The 18,018-nt window shown below is 41.8% G+C and overlaps 1 protein-coding gene across 2 annotated transcripts in view; it reads left to right on the top strand.

Moving 5' to 3' along the window:
* SCFD2 (sec1 family domain containing 2) overlaps positions 1-18,018 on the top strand; it is a 215,067-nt gene that overhangs the window by 185,474 nt on the left and 11,575 nt on the right. For both annotated transcript variants that reach the window (XM_068403521.1, XM_068403520.1), the window contains exons 6-7: positions 9,758-9,903; positions 13,490-13,624. In XM_068403521.1, coding sequence (XP_068259622.1) covers positions 9,758-9,903; positions 13,490-13,624 — 281 coding nt within the window. The remainder of the gene's footprint in view (positions 1-9,757; positions 9,904-13,489; positions 13,625-18,018) is intronic.

Raw genomic sequence — 18,018 nt, 5'->3', positions numbered from 1 at the left:
CATTTTGTGTTCTGTCATAATTACACTGAGCATGGAATTAGTCATTCTTTCATTTCTCTTCCAGTTGGGCAGTGTGGCACTAGCCAAATAGTACATAAAGTACGTCAAGATTGGTGTGTCATGTGTCATATTTTCATGCTTGAATTTCAAATATTACAAGAACTGGAAATTACGATATTTATGTTTATCTGACAGCTCCATTTCTTACTACCATGTACTTTGCAAACTTGTTACAGGGTATTTCTACCTCCTGTTAGCATCAAAACTGTCAGAACGGTGTAGATTAATACAGGATTGGCTTTTGGCTTTCAGCTTTTTCATCCAATCTTTCCTGGAAAGCAACCTTCTAGTGTTTTGGCTAACACTTAATCTTTTTATAGTCTATTTTTATTTTTAGAAGGTAAGCTATGTCATTTTTTTAAGGGAAACTATTCTGAGCATAGTTGTGAATTTAAAGGAAAAGGTACTTAAGGGATGTACCATAATTCTGTTAATTTGAATAAGGGGAAAAAAATAAAATTGCAATTATTATAATCTATAATTATCATTGTCTCTCATTAAGTAGAGCCCACTGAATGCAGCCTAAGTGCCTGTTATCCTTGTCAGTTTTCAGATGGCTTTTCATCTGTTGTATTGTGTACTGGGTGAAGAGGCCTTTTTGAACAGATAATTATACATAGCATTAAAATGTCATTATTTTTGGCTTTGGCTAAAAGTGTTGTTTTGCTTCAGTAGCTGATAGATTACAACTATTAGTTTTAATTGTGATCGTACGTTTCTATACATTTATGTTATTATATAAAACTGCCTTCACTGGTTTAAGGATACCGTGAGTTCTGGTTTGGCTCAGAACTTAAATTGGGAAAGAAAATGTCTCTTGGACATTTCTCCATTACCATCATTCTTAGATTCATGAGTTGAAATGGTTTCATGCATTTTTAAAAATTCTTGGTAGGACAGTTGTTTTCAGGAAGAAGCATTTTCCAGTCATGTCTGCAAGCCTGACTTGGCAGCATGAGGAACATCATACAATCAAATTGGGCTGTGAATGCAAAAAACATTGATCGCATTCATTTTCATTGTCCAAGCTAAAAAAAAAAGATGGAAAAAATCAAACAAAAATATTGAAAGACTTATTTCACTTCATTGTTGTTTTAAAACTATGATTCCTTGTAATCAACATAACATAAAGAAGAAAAGTTTTCTAAAAATAAGGACATTTACAGATCTTCCCATGTTTTCCTGAGGTTCCTCTCTGAAGCCGAGTGGGTAAACCATCTAGGCTCCTGCGGACTTCTACATGAGCTTCCTCCCTGCTCTGCTGCTTCATAGTGCAGAGACAAAAGGGGTCTTTGGGGTGTTTCTTTATAAAGGGCTTTAAACACAGTTGCTTAGGAACACCTTTCTTTGCATACGATTTTCCTCAGCCCAGGTAGTGTGAAGTGCTGCATTAATAGCACCGTCTGAGCGTAAGCAAGGCCGTAGCCTAAACAAGGGCTCATCCAGCTCCACGTGGTCTCTCACACAACAGCGGTTTGCAGATGCTTGGAGAAAGGAAGGAAGAAACAGGGCTATTAGGTCCTAAGTAGGTATGTTAGAAAAGGCAGTGGCAAGGTCCCATCCATGTCCCACCGTGCCGGCTGTTCTGAAGGAGAGCAACCATACCATTTCACACATGCAACATCTCCTCTGTTCTGGTGCACACTGACCAAGGAGGCTTTGCTGTACTGGTAGTACTTGCTGCCACACGCACTGCAAGCTGGACACTAACCTTGTCCCTCTTCCCCACATGTCATTTATCCTTCACGTACACAGTACGTCTTGGAGTACATTGCGGAGTAGGTGAGAGGCAGCAGAACTGAGGGTGAAACTTCATAGCATCACTGAAAGGAGATGGCCAATGCGTGAATAGCAAGAAAGTCCTTGATGGGAGCAAAAATCTGTCCTTGCCAAAGTGCAGCCACCAGTCTGAAGACAAAAGGAGGGTAGCTGAGAATAACTTGCAAAAGACCAAGGACATTTGATCTTATAGGTCCTAGGGTGGTATGTTCATAAAGCTCTATATCATTTAGTAAAACCTGGAGTTTTACTGAGTTCTTGCAAGAACATTATTGGGAGGCCTTATTAGACTTACAGAGCATTTACCATAGCTTTATTAACATGTGTGTTTTTTTAATTAAGGAATGGACTACTTGAGGGAGCAACTGAATGGTTCCCTAATGAATTTGTTTCATTAATTTCCTTCAGAAAGCACATCTGAGCCTAACTTAAATTCCCCCTGCAATTAATTTAGGTAATTTATTCTAGTCAGTGCTGTAGTTTTTCCCTGTAATTGTTCACTGAATTGACAGGTTTAAGTTCATGTAACATGAGAGCCTGCAGTACTGAGTTTGCAGTGCTTCGTAAAAGTTGATATTACATGTTGTGCTGTTGGATTTTGGCAAGAAGTCAACAATAAAATATTCTTGTAAAATAGAAACGTCCAAGTGACAGATATAGAGGCCAAAAATTAAAAAAAAAAAAACAAACCTCTCCAAAGGTAGGTCTTAAATCCATATTTAATCACGTAGGTAAGTGACCAGATTTTTACACATGCAGCTTCAGAGCTTGAGACCCAGCAGAGTGCTTAGCCACGCGGGCTGTGCATGCCTTGCATGCCCAAGAGCAGTTTCCAGAAGAGGTTCCTACACTTGAGGCCAACAACAAGCTTTCCAAGCACACCGCTGGCTCTTGCCATCCCTCCCCGGTGAGCTCCAGAGCTCACAGGATGTGTCCTTATATAATAAATGTCAGATCTATGCTGAACTGCCCGTGGAGACATATATGTGCAATCCCTGGATGCTCAGCACTGCTAAAGTTTGGACACTTATTTAAAAGCTGAAGTGGAGATTTAGGATTCTAAATTTAGTTACTCTTTAAAAAAACATCCTTGGCTTTTCTCTCAAATGAGAGATGTTTGTCGTGATTAAAATAAACTGCAAATTGCACCTTTGCCAATCGCAATACTAGCTTCTGTGGTTTCCTTGGCCATGGATCAGACCCTCCCTCCTCCCGTCACAGACACCACATCCGTACCATCACTGTGCTGCGAGGTGCTGGTGACTGCCCCGGAGAGTCCCTGCATGCCGCTGTGTTTTCATTCTCCATGTGCCAATCAGATCGTAAATGACATTCACAGAAATGTGGAGCTGACCTTCTGTTTTGTGGCTTTTCAGATAATGCCTTTGTTTTATTCTGAAGTTTCAGACTTCAGCTGGAGCCCTACAGCCACCCTCCTTGCTAACCTCGGGTTTCAAATAGGTTCAAATCGGATGTTGCTAATAATTGAGGGAGAGAAACATTCTGTTTTGATCTTTAACATAACACAAATTTTCCCTCCCTTTTCTAATGTTTTTCCCATATACTGCTGTTCTTTGCTTTCCTCCTCCTCTCTGTTTATCCTTCTGCCTGCTAGCGTTTGCAGCCTGTTATCCGGTGCTGTGTGGACTGGCAGAAGGACTGGTCAAGCCCAGGGCTGGGAAGTCCCATGTTCCCACTCCAGCTGTGATGCTGACCTCTTGGATGCCTTGGAGGAGTTTCGCTTCTTTGCTTCTGGTGCACAAATAACTTGCCTCTCCCCAGGGAGGCCATGGGGATGGAGTGGTTTCGCAGCAGTGTGGTCCAAGCTGAGTTCAGCCTCCCAGATGCAATGAAGGGCTGAGGCATGGCTGGGGCCAGGGGCTATCGCAGGAAGCGGGGAGGGAAGAAAGGTGAGAAAAGGGGTTGAATCGGGACAACGGCTTAGAAGTCTGTTGTGATTGCTGATAGGGGATGGGGCAAGAGCGTCCCGAGGCTGTGGGTAGGGACAGGTTGTCTCTACACCTCTGTGCCTGCCCCTTCCAAAGCTGGTGAGCTCCTGCCCCTCTGTGCCAGCGGCACCGACACACGGCTTTGCCAGGGCTTCAGCAAAATGTTATTTTTTTTATAACTTCCTTATATTTTTTTTTTTACTAGGTACCTGTTTTCTTGGGATTTTAATTCACCTTTGAATGCCAAATACCATTTTGAAAATTCTTTCAGCTTCTCCCTTGTTTCTTTTTACGCTTCTTTTCCTCTAATCCAATCCATAGCACCCGAATCACTTCCTCATGTCAGAAGAGCCAGCCCTGTTTTGAACTCAGCCCACTGTAGAGTTGACTTGACCTTCAGCATTTCAAAGGCTGCCCAGGGCTTGCTTCTCACTGGGGGCTGCCAGCAGCACAGACGTGGCTGCCCCAGCCGGAGCTACGCGCGCTCTGGATGCTCTCTTATTGCGGGCTGGTTCTGTAATCCCCCAAACTAAAATGGAGTCAATTCTGATTTTTCACCTTCTGCTGATGTTGCCGTTGGGCAATAACAGATGTCTTGTATTTGGGCCCGTCCTTCCTTGTCGCACAGTGTCACACTTGCTTACCAACTTCCCTTTTAGGTGCATCAGAGTGCACGATTTAATACAGATCAAATTTAAGTATAAAGATTCAAAATCATGGCAGAATCCTTTGAGAAGAAAGGTGAGAGGAGAATCACACAAATTTCATCCTAGTTTTGGTTTTTAAACATTTTTTTTCCCTTGCAAAAAGCCGTGGTCTGTGTAACCATATGCATTTGTACCTACTTTTTCATAACAATCTTAACGCATAAATATATCAAAACTATTATAAAACATATGGCTGTGGTTATACATACACATGCTTTTAGATTCATCTGCTAGAAAAAGAACGCCCCCCATTGCTATGCTATCATCTAAAGTATAAAAATATAAATTTTCATTAGTTTGATATCATAGTGCTGTATTTATTTTGAGTTCTGACCCTCAAGGCACCCTCTATCTCTGTTCCTTCTCTGTCTTTTGCTGACAAGGAAATTAACTCTGCATATCTAGAAAACAGCTTGCATAATGCAATCCTGATGCTGGATTTTAAATGTTTACGTGTTTAAGGCCAGATTGAATGGGGCTTTGAGCAACCTGAGAAAGGTATCCCTGCCTATGACAGGGAGGTTGGAACTGGATGATCTTTAAGGTCTCTTCCAACCCAAACCATTCTGTGATTCTGTTATTTTCTCTTCTTCGAAGCAACAGTTTTCTGGTTTAGCCCATGCTTCAGTGTGCGCTTCTAAAACAGCTTGGCTACTCTGCCAGCTCCATTCCAGGGTTTGCAGGGTTTATATTGATTTATTTCTGTAAATGGGCTATAGACAGAGCCTAAGGCAGAGAGAGCCTAAGTTAATACCAATAAAACAGAATAAGGAGGTAAACTTTCAGCTTTCCTAAATTTTTAACTTGAATCATAGATTTCAGTGATGTCTCAGAAGTATCGAAGACCTTCACAAAGTGTTAATAATTATCATACTGCTTTAGAGAAAGAACAAGTTTGTTTATAGTGCCTGGACCATACACCAAAAGCACAGTGAAAGGTTTTCTGATACACAAGTCTGAAATTCTCATTTGTTACCTTCAAGGAAGGAATAATCAATCACATACCACTGTATAATCATAGATCTCGTGGGTTCACAACGTCTGTGTCCTTTTCTTAAAGTACCTTTCTTTCGATTTCAGAGATCAGTAGGAAAACTGGTCCAGTTTGGTTTCTGGGTCACCCCAGACTGTAGAGAAGAGCATCTCCATTCTCCTTTTTTTCAAGCTTCATGTGAAAATGGATTCGTTCTGGCACTAATGGTTATGCAGATGCATAGCTTAAGAGGAGATGTGCTCTCTCTGATGAAAAAGTTGAAAAGTAGGTCAAAAATAAGGGCTGGCAGTCTCATCCTGTTGGGCACTGGATGCAGCTCCTGATGCTCTAACTCCCCTCAAATTCAGCACAAGTGGATAGAAGCAGAACAGAAGCAACGTCGGTGAGGTCAGGCACCGCTTATTGCAGAGCCTGGTTGTGTTCTTCTTGGGATATCACTAAGATCTTGGATATGTGCTTTAAAATCTTCAGTCCCACACTGGTTAGTGGTGGTTTTCTTTCTTCCACAACTGGGCTTCTTCAAGTCTGACAGGAAAGCAGTATCCCCAAATTTCATTTAAATGCCTTTTCCCATATACAATAGGGCTTGGGATTCAAAGGAATTCATTCAGCATGCTCTCCTAATGCCATTTAACTTCCTGTGAAAAAACAGTAACAGGAAGAGTTGTTTTAATTAGCACATGAGCTGTGCAGCAGCTAATGTATTCCACCTCTTCATTGTTGTAAAAGGAGCAGATTTCTTGGTAGCATGAAGCAGGCAGGGAAGAGGGATTGTGTTCTGCTCTCCATATGCGCACACAGCCCCATTCACTGTGAAGGTGTGAACGGGAGGTGATTTGTAGCCGCCTGCCATTTAAACAACACAAGCTTCTGTTATTCTCCAGGCTGGAGAGAAACCCGTCCCCCCTCTTCAAACCTACTGCAGTGCGACAGGTACGCAGCAGCCTTTGGAGATTTTCATTATTAATCTCAACAATAAGATTGCAAAGAAAACTTTTTTTAATATACATTTAAAAAAAAAGAAGAACTGGATGTCAGGATGGAAAAAGAGACCCATGACTTCCCCAGACACGTGATTTTTCTTGATCAGAAGTACCAAGGAAGCCACATTTTCAAGAACCCTTTCGTCTGATCAACCTTAAACTGTCACTGGACCTGACCTTCAACTCCCAGTGCCCCCCTGCTCCAAACTGGGTCCAGCACCACACACTGCCATGGAGACTGGAGGCACACATTGAGCCCCTTCCCCAGTGCTCCTTGAGATACACTCCGGTCTGCTGGGAGGCATGGTTGAATGTGGAGGGTGAGGAGCCGCTGGCACGCTGCACGGCACACCAGGCTCTTGTTTTGGTTCAGGCGACAGTGATGAAGCGATGTGGCCTGTTGTTAAACAGATGATGAGGGTTAATGATTTCATGGTCTCCTCCAGCCCACAAGTGTGTCAGCACAAGCTGTAAAGCAGAGCCCAAGCTCTGGATGGCATTTTCCTGGCAATAAGGTTTGAGCAGTGAGTGATATTAGAGAGGCTGCGCTTCACCGAGAGATTGCTCAAGAGCAGATTGACTCTGTAACAAAAGGCAAAGCAGGACGCACCGGGCCAGGCAAGGTGGGGAGCATTTCGAGGGCTTCCAGCCACAAAGCCAGACCATGTCCGCTGGAAACTGCACTGCCGTTCCAGAAGTGGGAAGTGAGAAGCTGGTTTGAAACTTCTTGGTCAAAAGCTCTTGTTAAAATAAAAAGAGAGTGAGGAAGAAGTGATGCCAACAGAAGAAAAAAAATATTTCTTTTCATGAGAAAAATAGCTGTAGGGCCAAAACAAAAGACTTTTAAATGGTCCCAGAAAATAAACAATTAAGAAAAAAAGAAGAGCGTCCAAAGCAAATCAAAGTTGATGTGATTTTTACCTTGCCTGAACTTGTTCAGCATGGGGGACTTGCATTTGCTAGTGAAAGGAAACATTGCAGAGATGGCTTAGCCAAAGGCAGTGGCTTTTGCTGAGAAAGGATTGAAGAGAGGACAAAGAAAATATAACTATTTACATTAGCTAGGAGCTGCTTATCTCCCTTGTGGCTAAAACAGAGAAAGCTTGTCTGTCGGAGAGAAGAAAAATCTAGTAATACAGTAATGAGATAAGGCTCTTCATTTTATTCTTCATTTGCAAAATGCTTTATAAATGTTAACTATTAAATATGCACAGCCTCTGAGTTGGGAGCTAGCAAGGTCTGCCCCATTTTCTCATTGTTGTGTTTTCCCATGGGCAGGGTAAAATCACGCTGACAGTACAAGATCTTCGCTGAATATTTTGCCTGTGCTAGTGATAAATATAAACCAGGATTTGTCACCTCAGACTTTTTTTATCGACCTCATCTGTCCAGGAGGTATTCAGCTTCACTTTTTTCAGCACAGAAACCAGCACAAGATCACTCACAGGAGCCATCTCTCTGATTTCAAGAGCACCAGTGGAGTGGGGTAATGAGCTGCAGAGTGGGGTTTGTGTTCAGGGCTTTCACTGGCAACACACAGGCTCCTCTGCCAAGTGAAAAACTAAGCTTTGGTCAATCAAAGTATCAGAGCACACAGATCTTGCACATACATAACAACAAAAATATTTCTATAAGCTATTTTGCACTCATTTAAAAAATATATTAATAACTTCAACAGCCCTGTCCAAAAATATATGAGTGTCTGCCTTAGAATTACAACATGGGAGTCACCAAGGCCTGGTTCGTGTTCGCTCGTTGCTTTGTGGGATGTAATGGCATAAATCCTCAGCAGCTTGGTCCCATGCAGCCCTGCAGAAGTACAGTCATTTTTTCTGTTCTGCTGCACCAGCTGGGGATCCAAGTTGGAGCCTTTCAACAAATCATACTCAGACAAATGAAAGCTCAGTGTCTAGTTACCATCTTGTAGGATTAGTTTCAGACCTCTATAAGTGTGTGTGTATGTATACATATTTTATATATATTCTGCTGTACAGAATGCAAAGATGTGAAAGAGTGATCTAGATTAGCTAACTATAAGGACTTCCCTGTAAATTTTGAAAATTTGTACCACCTTTTTTGTTGTTCCTTTAGTGCATAAGAACTCCATCTTCTGTCAGTTGTAGAGGAAAGTTTGTTCAGAAAAAATCTCCGCCAAAAATCTAGGCACCATCCCGGCGGGTGCTGGGACCTGCGGGAAGACCCCATCCTCTCAGCAGGATTCTGCGCAGACATAGAGGTTTGCCGGTGCAGGACCAATTGCAGGACTGGGGGATGGACACACAAACCACTACAGTAGCATCCCCCAGAGAAGACACTGGCGATAAGCAGGAGTGTGTGTTTGTGTGTCGCAAGAAGGGTTATTTTCCCTTCTGCCACAGGGACAAGGAGGCAAGCAAGAAGAGAGGCAGGCAGAGATGTCAACAGGTGTAGAGCTGTGTTGACAGGGCAATGCAAATACCAGATGACCCACTTCTCTCTCACTTGGATAATTCTCATCAGCAGGTCAGCTGAGAAAGCATTTTTTCTACACCTCTGTTCAACATCGGTCCTGCGGTGAGGGGGATGGAGCCCAGGGTAAGAATTTCTCTTTGCCTGGCCACCTGGAGGGACCTTTTATGTGGTCCCCTAAATGGAGTTTGGCCTCAGTGGAAGATAAGCATCATATCTTAGCAGAAGTGCTTTGGGAAAATACATTAAAAGTAATAACTGTGCCACTTTGAGGGATAAGGACTTTTTTATGGTAATACAGCTCTTACCAATGTGTAGATATGTTTTCTGCTGTATTTAGCACGAGCTGTTCCCATTTTTCTTGTCGCAAAGGTAGGAAATGCATTTGGAGTCAGCAGGCTGCAAGCCGGGGCCCAGGTATGATGCCTGAGGAGCAATTCCCTGCTTCATGGCTGTTTTGCCCCGAAGAGACCAACAAATCAGCTGGCTCCTCTCCACGTGGGGGGCTCTTCTTCGGGGCCTGTTAGCATGGGACCTTCTGTTTGCTGTGGAGAGCAAAACATACCCTGCGCTGAGGAAATTGCTGTATGATTTAGATGACAAATGTGGTTAGAGAGGTGCTGTTCATTTTGCTTGCTGTCTGGGATTTATGCCTTCTTGCTTAGCTACAGTGTCTTGTGCCATGCTGAGGACATGCTGTCTAAGGAGCCCCTGAGTTTCTAGAATATAACATGGTGAAACTAAAATTTCCTTCAATTTATCCTTTTCCTACTGCTTATTATCAAAACACTTGAAAGTTTTTCACTCACTCACCTCCATGTTTCTTTATTTCTTTAGGCTGTGACTCGTCCCTGAACGTGACATCTCAGAAAGCAACAGATGCGGTGGACACTATCTTTCGGTCCCTCAGGGATATCGCAAGAGCTCGAATGCACATGAAACAGTTTAATTCCATCCATAATCCAGGCAGCAACACCCAGCAGGCAAGTGGATCTTTCTTTTCCCTGTGTATGTTATTTCTCTACCACGCTGTCAAAATTACAGCACTAATTTTGCTAATGTGCTAATCCTATATATGTTCTGCCCATGTGGAAAATATTTAAGTACACATTTTATCATTGACCTAATCATCAAGAACTTCCTCAAGTCCTTCATCCAACCTCAGGCATATCCATATCAATGTCAACAAAGAACTGTCTGAGGAAGAAATTTGGGATTTGCTTTGGAGCACTGGGATATGACATAAATGCTTATGAAAGGCAGGGCTAGGTCAGGATGGTGCTGGACTGAGACCTCTCACGGCACAGCAAAGCAGGATGCGTGCATCCATACAGCAACTGTATTTCTGTGTATATTCTCTCCCATCTCTGTAAGTGTGAGAAGCGGGCCCATTTGTAAATAGGGGGAAAATGCAGCTTTTGTTTCTATAATATGAACACATGAACTACGATATTACTATAGGTCATCAGGACTAACATACAGTGGTTTTCTCTCTCTCCGTCTCCCCCAAAGTGTTTTTTTTTTTTCAGTTAAAAATAGTTTTACAATGGAAAGCACATACAGTGATTTAGAGAGAGACTGTAAAACTTGATTACAGCCTTGAGCCAGAAAAAAACTCCTTCCAAGCTCACAAGTATGCCGTGGGCCAGCAAAGGGAGGTAGTTCAATTTAAGCAATGCTTTGTAACAACAGGGATTGGGAGTGTTGCAAAATGTTGTTGGAAGGCTCAAGTGGAGAAAACCTGTTACTGAAGTCTCCTGGCACTGAGGAGCAGTCTAGAGTCTGAAATGGGGAAAATTGTTAAACATTTAATACGGTTCAGTGGGGGGGCAGTTGGATGATAAGAAAATACCCTCTAAAAGTTTCCTGGAAGTGTAATTAGCATCAGGATGTTCTTTGGATGTAACCCAGGTTGTTTGCATAGGGCTAAGTGCTGGAATGCAGCAAGGGATGTATTAATACCTTGCAGCCCCCTAATCTGGTTGTGCGATGGATTTAATTGCTTGAATAGGACCAACCTTCTGCTGAGGGCTGTTCAGGAGGTTTAGAGTAGCAGAAATAAGCTGTCAGTATGGGGTTTTTTCCATCATACATACAGCGCTCTACAAATGGACCTCTCTTTTGACTGGCAAGTGTTAATACATAGGTTGCATGCAATCAGTTTAGCTCCTCTGAAGAAATAGTGCCCTTCCCGCGGCCATGGGCATTCCCTGTCTGGCTTAGTGCTATGGGAATGGGTTTAGCCTATAGCTGTTTTTTTGCTTCATCTGTTAGGAGCTGGGAAGCCTCCATTTCTTGTTAAGACTCAAAAAAGGTTTCTATTGATAAGTGGGAATTGGATAGCCTCTTAGAAGGACTTGTAGCATCAAAGTTTATGTGTCTTACATAAAATGATGAGTGAATGTTTTCATAAGGTTATCAAACCACTTCATGTAGCGACCTTGCAAGAGGAGAGTATTTATTTTGCCTGGTATTGTAATTACTGTTCTTTTCCTTTCCTCTTAAGTATATTCCTTCCTTCCTCTGTCCCTCTCTTCCTCCCTCTCCTTTTCTCATTCTCTTTCTTTCTCTCTCATTTTCTCTCTCCTTTTCTCCTTACAATCTTGTCTGAGTTATGTCCCATAGCCATTGAAGTTTTTAACAACCGTTTTTAACACAGTTTGTGCCCCACCAGAATTTCAAGTCAATAAGTTTCATTATATGAGTTAGAAATCAATGCAGCTATTGGGGGTTGTATAAAAAATAAAGTAAAAACTCCCTAAAAATATAATAGATTAATTTCAAGTCATAAAAGATTTTGAAAATATTTGAAACAGTCATAGCTAAAAAAAAGGTAAGTGATCATAGTATCTGCCTTTTAGTATCTGTGTAGCCAAACTGGATCATTTTGAAAGGCACTGAGTTTTGGTGCTGAAAATTTAGACGTACAAAATCATAGCACATTTTTTAACATCTTTTGAGTACATAGTTTTGTCTGAAGTCAGACAATATTTTTCCTTTAATTTCATGCAGTAAGCCTCTCTGTTTAAGTGTGATTTGATCTCTACTCCAAAAATATTTCATTCCTAATGTCTTTCTGTTCCTCATGTATGAAGATATTAAGCAGATTTTTATACATAGGACTTCATGCCTGCATGTGTATTTTCAAACAGTTGTTTATTGCATTACTAGATTTGACACAAATCTTGGCATATTTTCCTAAAAGATCCCGCAGCTCATGTCTGCTGTAATTTGCTTTGTTGGCTCCATTAAAAATTATGCATATGTTGTGAGAAGAACTAGATGAGTTGTATAAATCTGTGTTGACAGGACTGTATTCAAAAACTCTCAAGTTTTGTTCCTCACTGTAAAGAGTTGGATGAAAAACATTTCTTTAATTGCTCCAGAAAATTTTAGTTTCAAGCCAAGTGGCTTGCTTTTTATTTTCCATCCATTTTTATGTTTATCTTGCATGATGTCTCTTGTAGATATCATCTTTACAAAATGAATGTTGTTACACTTGATTCCCTTAAGAAATCTAGGGGATGATGTATACATGGGCTAGTCCCAAAGGAAAACAAATGTGCTAATTTGAAAGCTGCTAATTTTCTAAGACTGTTATGCTTCCTGAAATGATTGTGGTTCCGTTGCAGTTTGGGCAAAGTTGAAAGCAACAAAACAAAACTCCATCTGTAAACCATGTAAGGTCAAATTTTCATTAAAGAGCATCTTTCCACAAGTCCCTAAAATTTTTATCTTAGAAACTTTTTCAGGGTGGCAGAGTGGTTTAAACCTTGCTAAGGGAGTGTGGAAATTCTAGGCTACTGATGCATATTCAGCACAGGTTTGTGGACCCTGGAAAGGATGAAGGGTGGATCTTTTGGAAGTGGATCTTCCAGGATGCTGACCATTTTCCCCTTTACATGTTCCACTTCTCCTGGTCCCTAACTTCTCTGAAGCTCTGACATGCATGGTATCAGTGGCCTATTTTTCTCAAGGTTTTCCACAGGAGAAAGTATTATATAGAGTGCCCTGGCCAAAGAAGCTGAAGGACTAACAGGAACTCCTTAGCTCTGCTCTTCCATGAGGGACAAACAGGCAGGTTGGGCTCTTCCCAGCCCTGCTGATATCCAGGCTTCAGTGCTGACATGACACCTGTGGGAAGGCAGGAGTGGTCAGGGAGCAACCCCTCCTCAAAATCCCTGTTTAAATGTTGGTAAAATCATTACAAAGGGAATGAGATCTTGTAATGGGCATGATGGGCAACAGAGTGTCATCCGTTTTGCTGTCCCTTTCTGTACTACCTCCAAAAAGATTCCAGAGAAACTAGAAGCCCCCTTTCTTCCTTGCCTCCCTTACAGAGTAAATGTATGGCCGTCTTGCTGTCTTTTCAGTTTGATACTGTGCTGGTGCACTTTTGCAGTCAAGGTCACAAAGACCACTGCTGCTTCAATAATTTTTTAACTCTCTGAATGGTTTCCTTTCTAGGATAATTATTTTTGTTACCTTTAATGGAAATGAAACATTTAGAAGAGCAGATGCACCAAGTCTAAAAAGTTTTACTCACAGTGCGTTGTTCTTTTTGTGCAGGCTTCTTACAAACCACTGCTGAAACAGATAGTGGAAGAGATCTGTAATCCTGATCGACCTGATCCTGTTGATATTGAGCACATGTCATCGGGCCTCACCGATCTCCTTAAAACTGGATTCAGCATGTTCATGAAGGTAAACCAGGCTTCCCAACCTCATCTGTAAGATTTCTTGAGGTCATAGCATCATACGACAGTAGCTGATTTTATGTATTTGAGTTGATCATGTTCAGCAGAACTTAAGGGGCAGTTAGGAGACTTACATCATTGCAGAGGGGCTGGGAATAGCTTGAGGCACCACAATGCAGGTACAGTACAGATGGGCAGCACCTGCTGAACAAAACAAGAGGAGTGCAGCAGACTGGATACCTAAATAAGGGTGATGCTGGACTTGTAAATAAGGATAATATGTCTGGGAGCAGGCAGTGTGGCTTTGCTAAAGGGAAGCCTTGCCTCACGCAGGTTTTGGAGCTCTGCAGAGACACCCGACAAGCAAATTGATAAGCGAGTGCCAGTTCATATAACCTAGCTGGATTTCCAAAAGGCATTTTGCAAGGCACCTCATCAAAGGATTTTAAGGACGCCGAGCAGCCTTGAGACAGTAGAGAAGTATGAACAGTCAGGTCTCAAAGGGGAGGAGGGTTGTCAGAGGAGCTCCATATTCAGTGCCTTTTCTATAACTTGGTAAGATTGAACTTGCAGTGGGGAGGAAGAACGCCTATCAGCAATTGCCTTGTGGATGCTCTTAGTGCGTTTTAAGACAGTCTTTCTACAAGAGCTTACTCTGCTTTACAAATTAGCCTATTTTGCTAAGCGTTCGTTAAACGTCTACGGAGGTGAAGTGTGGAGTAGCTAGCGTGCTGTACCTTCAGCTCTCTTACTGAATACCCTGAGTTCTCCACTGAAGAGTTTTATGTAAGAGTATGAAGTATATTATTGCAAAATGTACCTGTAAGTACCTGCATCTCTGCTAGTAAGAAAAATATCCTATTGTAAGGAATATGTAACAGATGAGCAAGTGAACCTTATGTAAGATGAATATTTCATAGGCATCATCACGTACCTCACAAATGTGTCTGTGCTTGCTCATTTAGTTTGTAGCCTGGCTTGCTGGCAAGTGCTCGATTATTATGTAAATGAGTTTCTGACCAGCCTGTATTTCTCACGCAAGAGGATCTTCTTCACTTACTGCACCATCAGCACTGTAATTATTTCGTGAGCTTCCTTATGTTTTTGTTTCTTCCTCAATGCCTGAATATAAACGCCAACTCACATAAACATGCTTTGGTAAGGGATGGACTCATACAAGTTCATCCAGAGCAGACTTTTAAAGAAACCTCTCATCCAGAAGTTGTTTCTCTGGTGGATGTGTTTGTTTTGAAGCTTAGGAAAGGTGAAGGGAAAAGGCCTTCCTGCCGCAAAGATCCCTCTTTTGACTGCTGCTCTAGAACACACATGATTTATGATGATCTGAGATGGGTATCATTAATAGCAAGTGCCTTGCATGGCAGTCTAGTTTCTGGTGATTGATGTGTTTTCCTTTTTCCAGTTATTCAGCTAAATTATTTGGTTTCTGGTTGGTCACAAATAGCAGATGCATTGGTGCTGGTGTCCTGGCTGGCAGAGATAGCTCTCGTGGGGCAGTGGAAGTTATTTCTGCTGACTTTCCTCAGAGGAAAAGGCTGTGTTTTGTGATCTGCCATGAGAACAAACCTGTCCTCCCACCCCTTCCTGCTTCAGTTTTAGAGTTTCAGTGACTGCTGTCACCCGCTTTTCCGTCTCCCCCTCTCCCTCTCCTCCACACCGACACATGCACCAGCAAAAAGCCCTCTAACCATCAGCATCCCAAGGAAATGCAGTAGTGGTGGGCTTGGAGCTGGAGAGAAGGCTGATGTCCAGCTGGGATGCTCTGCTAGCTCAGGGAACCATTCCTTCTTCTTTCAGGCTCCTTCACTTGATGTAATGGTTTTGCTTTTTTCTTGGTCAGTCTTTCTAATTGCCTGAGGTAACGGTCCCAATTTTTTAATGCGTGGCATTTTGAACTGAAAGTGAATTTCACTTGGGGATTTTTGCAAAATTCAGATTTCACGGTAAATGTGATTCAGAAATGTCCCAAAACACTCAAACTTTAGAAGAATACCAGAAGACAGACATTGCTTTTTTTGCAGTCCATTTCAGTTCTTCTTCTGTATCACAGAAGTGAGCTGTCTTTAGCTACACGCAGACAGTTCCTTCAGAAGAGAGAGCCTTGGGTGGTTGTATTATCAAACAAAAAAATCGTGGCAGAAACTTGCATTCTTAACACAGCCAAATATTTTGTACCCAAAGTATTGTCCTCCTTCAAAACACTTGTGCATAGCATAACAAAATTACAGATTCCAAGACCCTTTTCATTGCAATTTTAATTTAATTTAGAGTTTGCATGCCTAATGGTATTTTTAATGTGCATTTCTGGAATTTGTGGTTTGAACTTTAGTCTTCTGAAAAATAATAAGTTTTATATAGGCACCATGTGTTTGGATCTAGGTTTATTTTGACTGAAGGAAATGATTTGTCAAGACATTTTCTCTTTAGTATTGCCGTGAAAGATTGTGTTTTCCGATTAATGCTCTTATATTGGGTGTCCTTTCAGTGTGTCCAATGTTATGCATGCATGTTTATGGTGAGTTTGTTGTCGCTAGGAAAGATATTAGGAAAGAGAGGCTTTATTCAATAGCACGCTTCTGAAGTTCAAGCTCTTTACATACATCTTGGGTCATTCAGGAGCTTTGTGAGATGGAGGGGAGCTGTTTGCTCTGGTGACAGGGTTAAGAAGAGCAAAGATACATGAAAAGGAATAAAACAGTAATTCCTGTATTAGCTTGAAGTGCCGTAGCAGAGTGTTTTGTCAACTTTTATCTTCACCATCTTTGCGAGCAGTTATTTCTTTAACCTTGTGCACTGCTTACAGCAATTATGGCATGAAATCCACTAATATTTTAGCAAGTAATAGCTCTATCTGACCTGCTTTGTAAGTAAATACTTAGGTCTTACTTAAACTCCTCATGGTGTTTGTAATAGGAATGGACTTTTTTTCATTTGAGGTTGACACTATGTTAACGTGCGGATAGTAAGAAGTGAGTAGTCTGATGTGGGGAAGTGCATAGAGTCTTTGTAAGATCTGGTGTATCCATTTAATTGGTCTGTTGGTGTAAATGGAAAATTGCTCAATATCACACCAGAATTGCAGGACACTGCTGAATTGTGGTATATATGCTATCTTGTGCCATCAGTTCAATGAAGATGGCTGGCAAAGTGGGGGCAATTAAGAGAATAAACACCCAGTACACAAATACTCAGCTCACTGATACATCTATCATCTAAGGCTTTTTGTACTGGTTTCAAACTCCCAGGGAGTTGAAGAACTCCATGCCTGGGGAGCAGCATTGAACAGGAAGCCCTGTGTCATCAAAGGCCAACCAGCCCGGAGAGAGAGCATGCCATCCCCTGTGCTTGCTTCAAAGGGAAGAGTCTCTTCTGAAGGTTGCCAGTCAGAAAGTCTGACGGAGCTGCAGGAAGAAAAATTGCCCAAAGGCTAAATACAGAGCAGCCACAACAAGGAAGAGAAGAAGAGTTTTACCCTCAGGAGCTGGAGCCACAGGGATCAAAGATAGCTGCCGTGGTGGGGAAAGCAAAGGAACTGCGCTCCACCCAAACACGAGTTGGTGACCACGTTCATTCTGTCGAGTGAATGCTGTCAAAACCTATGCTTGTGGAAGGAGAGGGGGCGGAGAGTCTAAAAAGGAGCAAATTAAACTGTTCTCACTGTCACTTTTCAGAGCCAAGCATTTGGAGTGTTTCATGCTCAAAGGTGGTGTGACAAGAGCAATTGCACGGGCTCCATTGACATCATTCCCAAAGACTGGAGCAAGGCATTGTTGGGGGAGTGTGTTTTAGCAAGAAAGAAAGAGTTTGCTAGGAAACAGCACAGCAATCAAACTTCTATAAGTAGTTAAGAGGAAACTGATGTAAAGCATCACCTTCATGTTTAAAATTAAAATGCGGTTTTATAAAGTCTTAACTGAAGTGGAATGTTTGTGCCATTTTAATAATAATTGGGGAAAAATGAAACAAGTGTTTTGTTTGAGCTAAAGTTTCTCTATGTTAGTTACAACCCAGTCATAGAAGTATTGAAAACTCTGAAATGAAACAAGCTAGAAACTGATTTTATACTATATTGAACCTGATTTATTTTCATGTGATGAATTGTAAAGGATTATTCACTAGACTGGTGAAAACACATTATTTATGATTCTTTCCATTGCTGACCTCAGGCAGGGATTCTAGCATGTTTAGGCTGGACACCTTGCTTCTACTGGGTAGTAATTTACCGTTCATTCCTTAAAGCCCCATGCGTATTTGTATCCAAACTGTGCATCCACGTAGTACTCTCCTCCCACTCTGGGAAAGCGAGAAAATAAAGAATGGAGGGAGAAGCCCTCAGACCTCATGAGAAACTCCTCTAGGTTTCAGTGAAAGCCATGAAGACTC

The sequence above is a fragment of the Nyctibius grandis genome, chromosome 6, assembly GCF_013368605.1.
Source record: "Nyctibius grandis isolate bNycGra1 chromosome 6, bNycGra1.pri, whole genome shotgun sequence".
In the NCBI taxonomy this organism is placed as follows: Eukaryota; Metazoa; Chordata; class Aves; order Nyctibiiformes; family Nyctibiidae; genus Nyctibius; species Nyctibius grandis.
The sequence above is the reverse complement of the archived record's forward strand: the minus strand, read 5'-3'. Positions and strand labels throughout refer to the sequence as shown.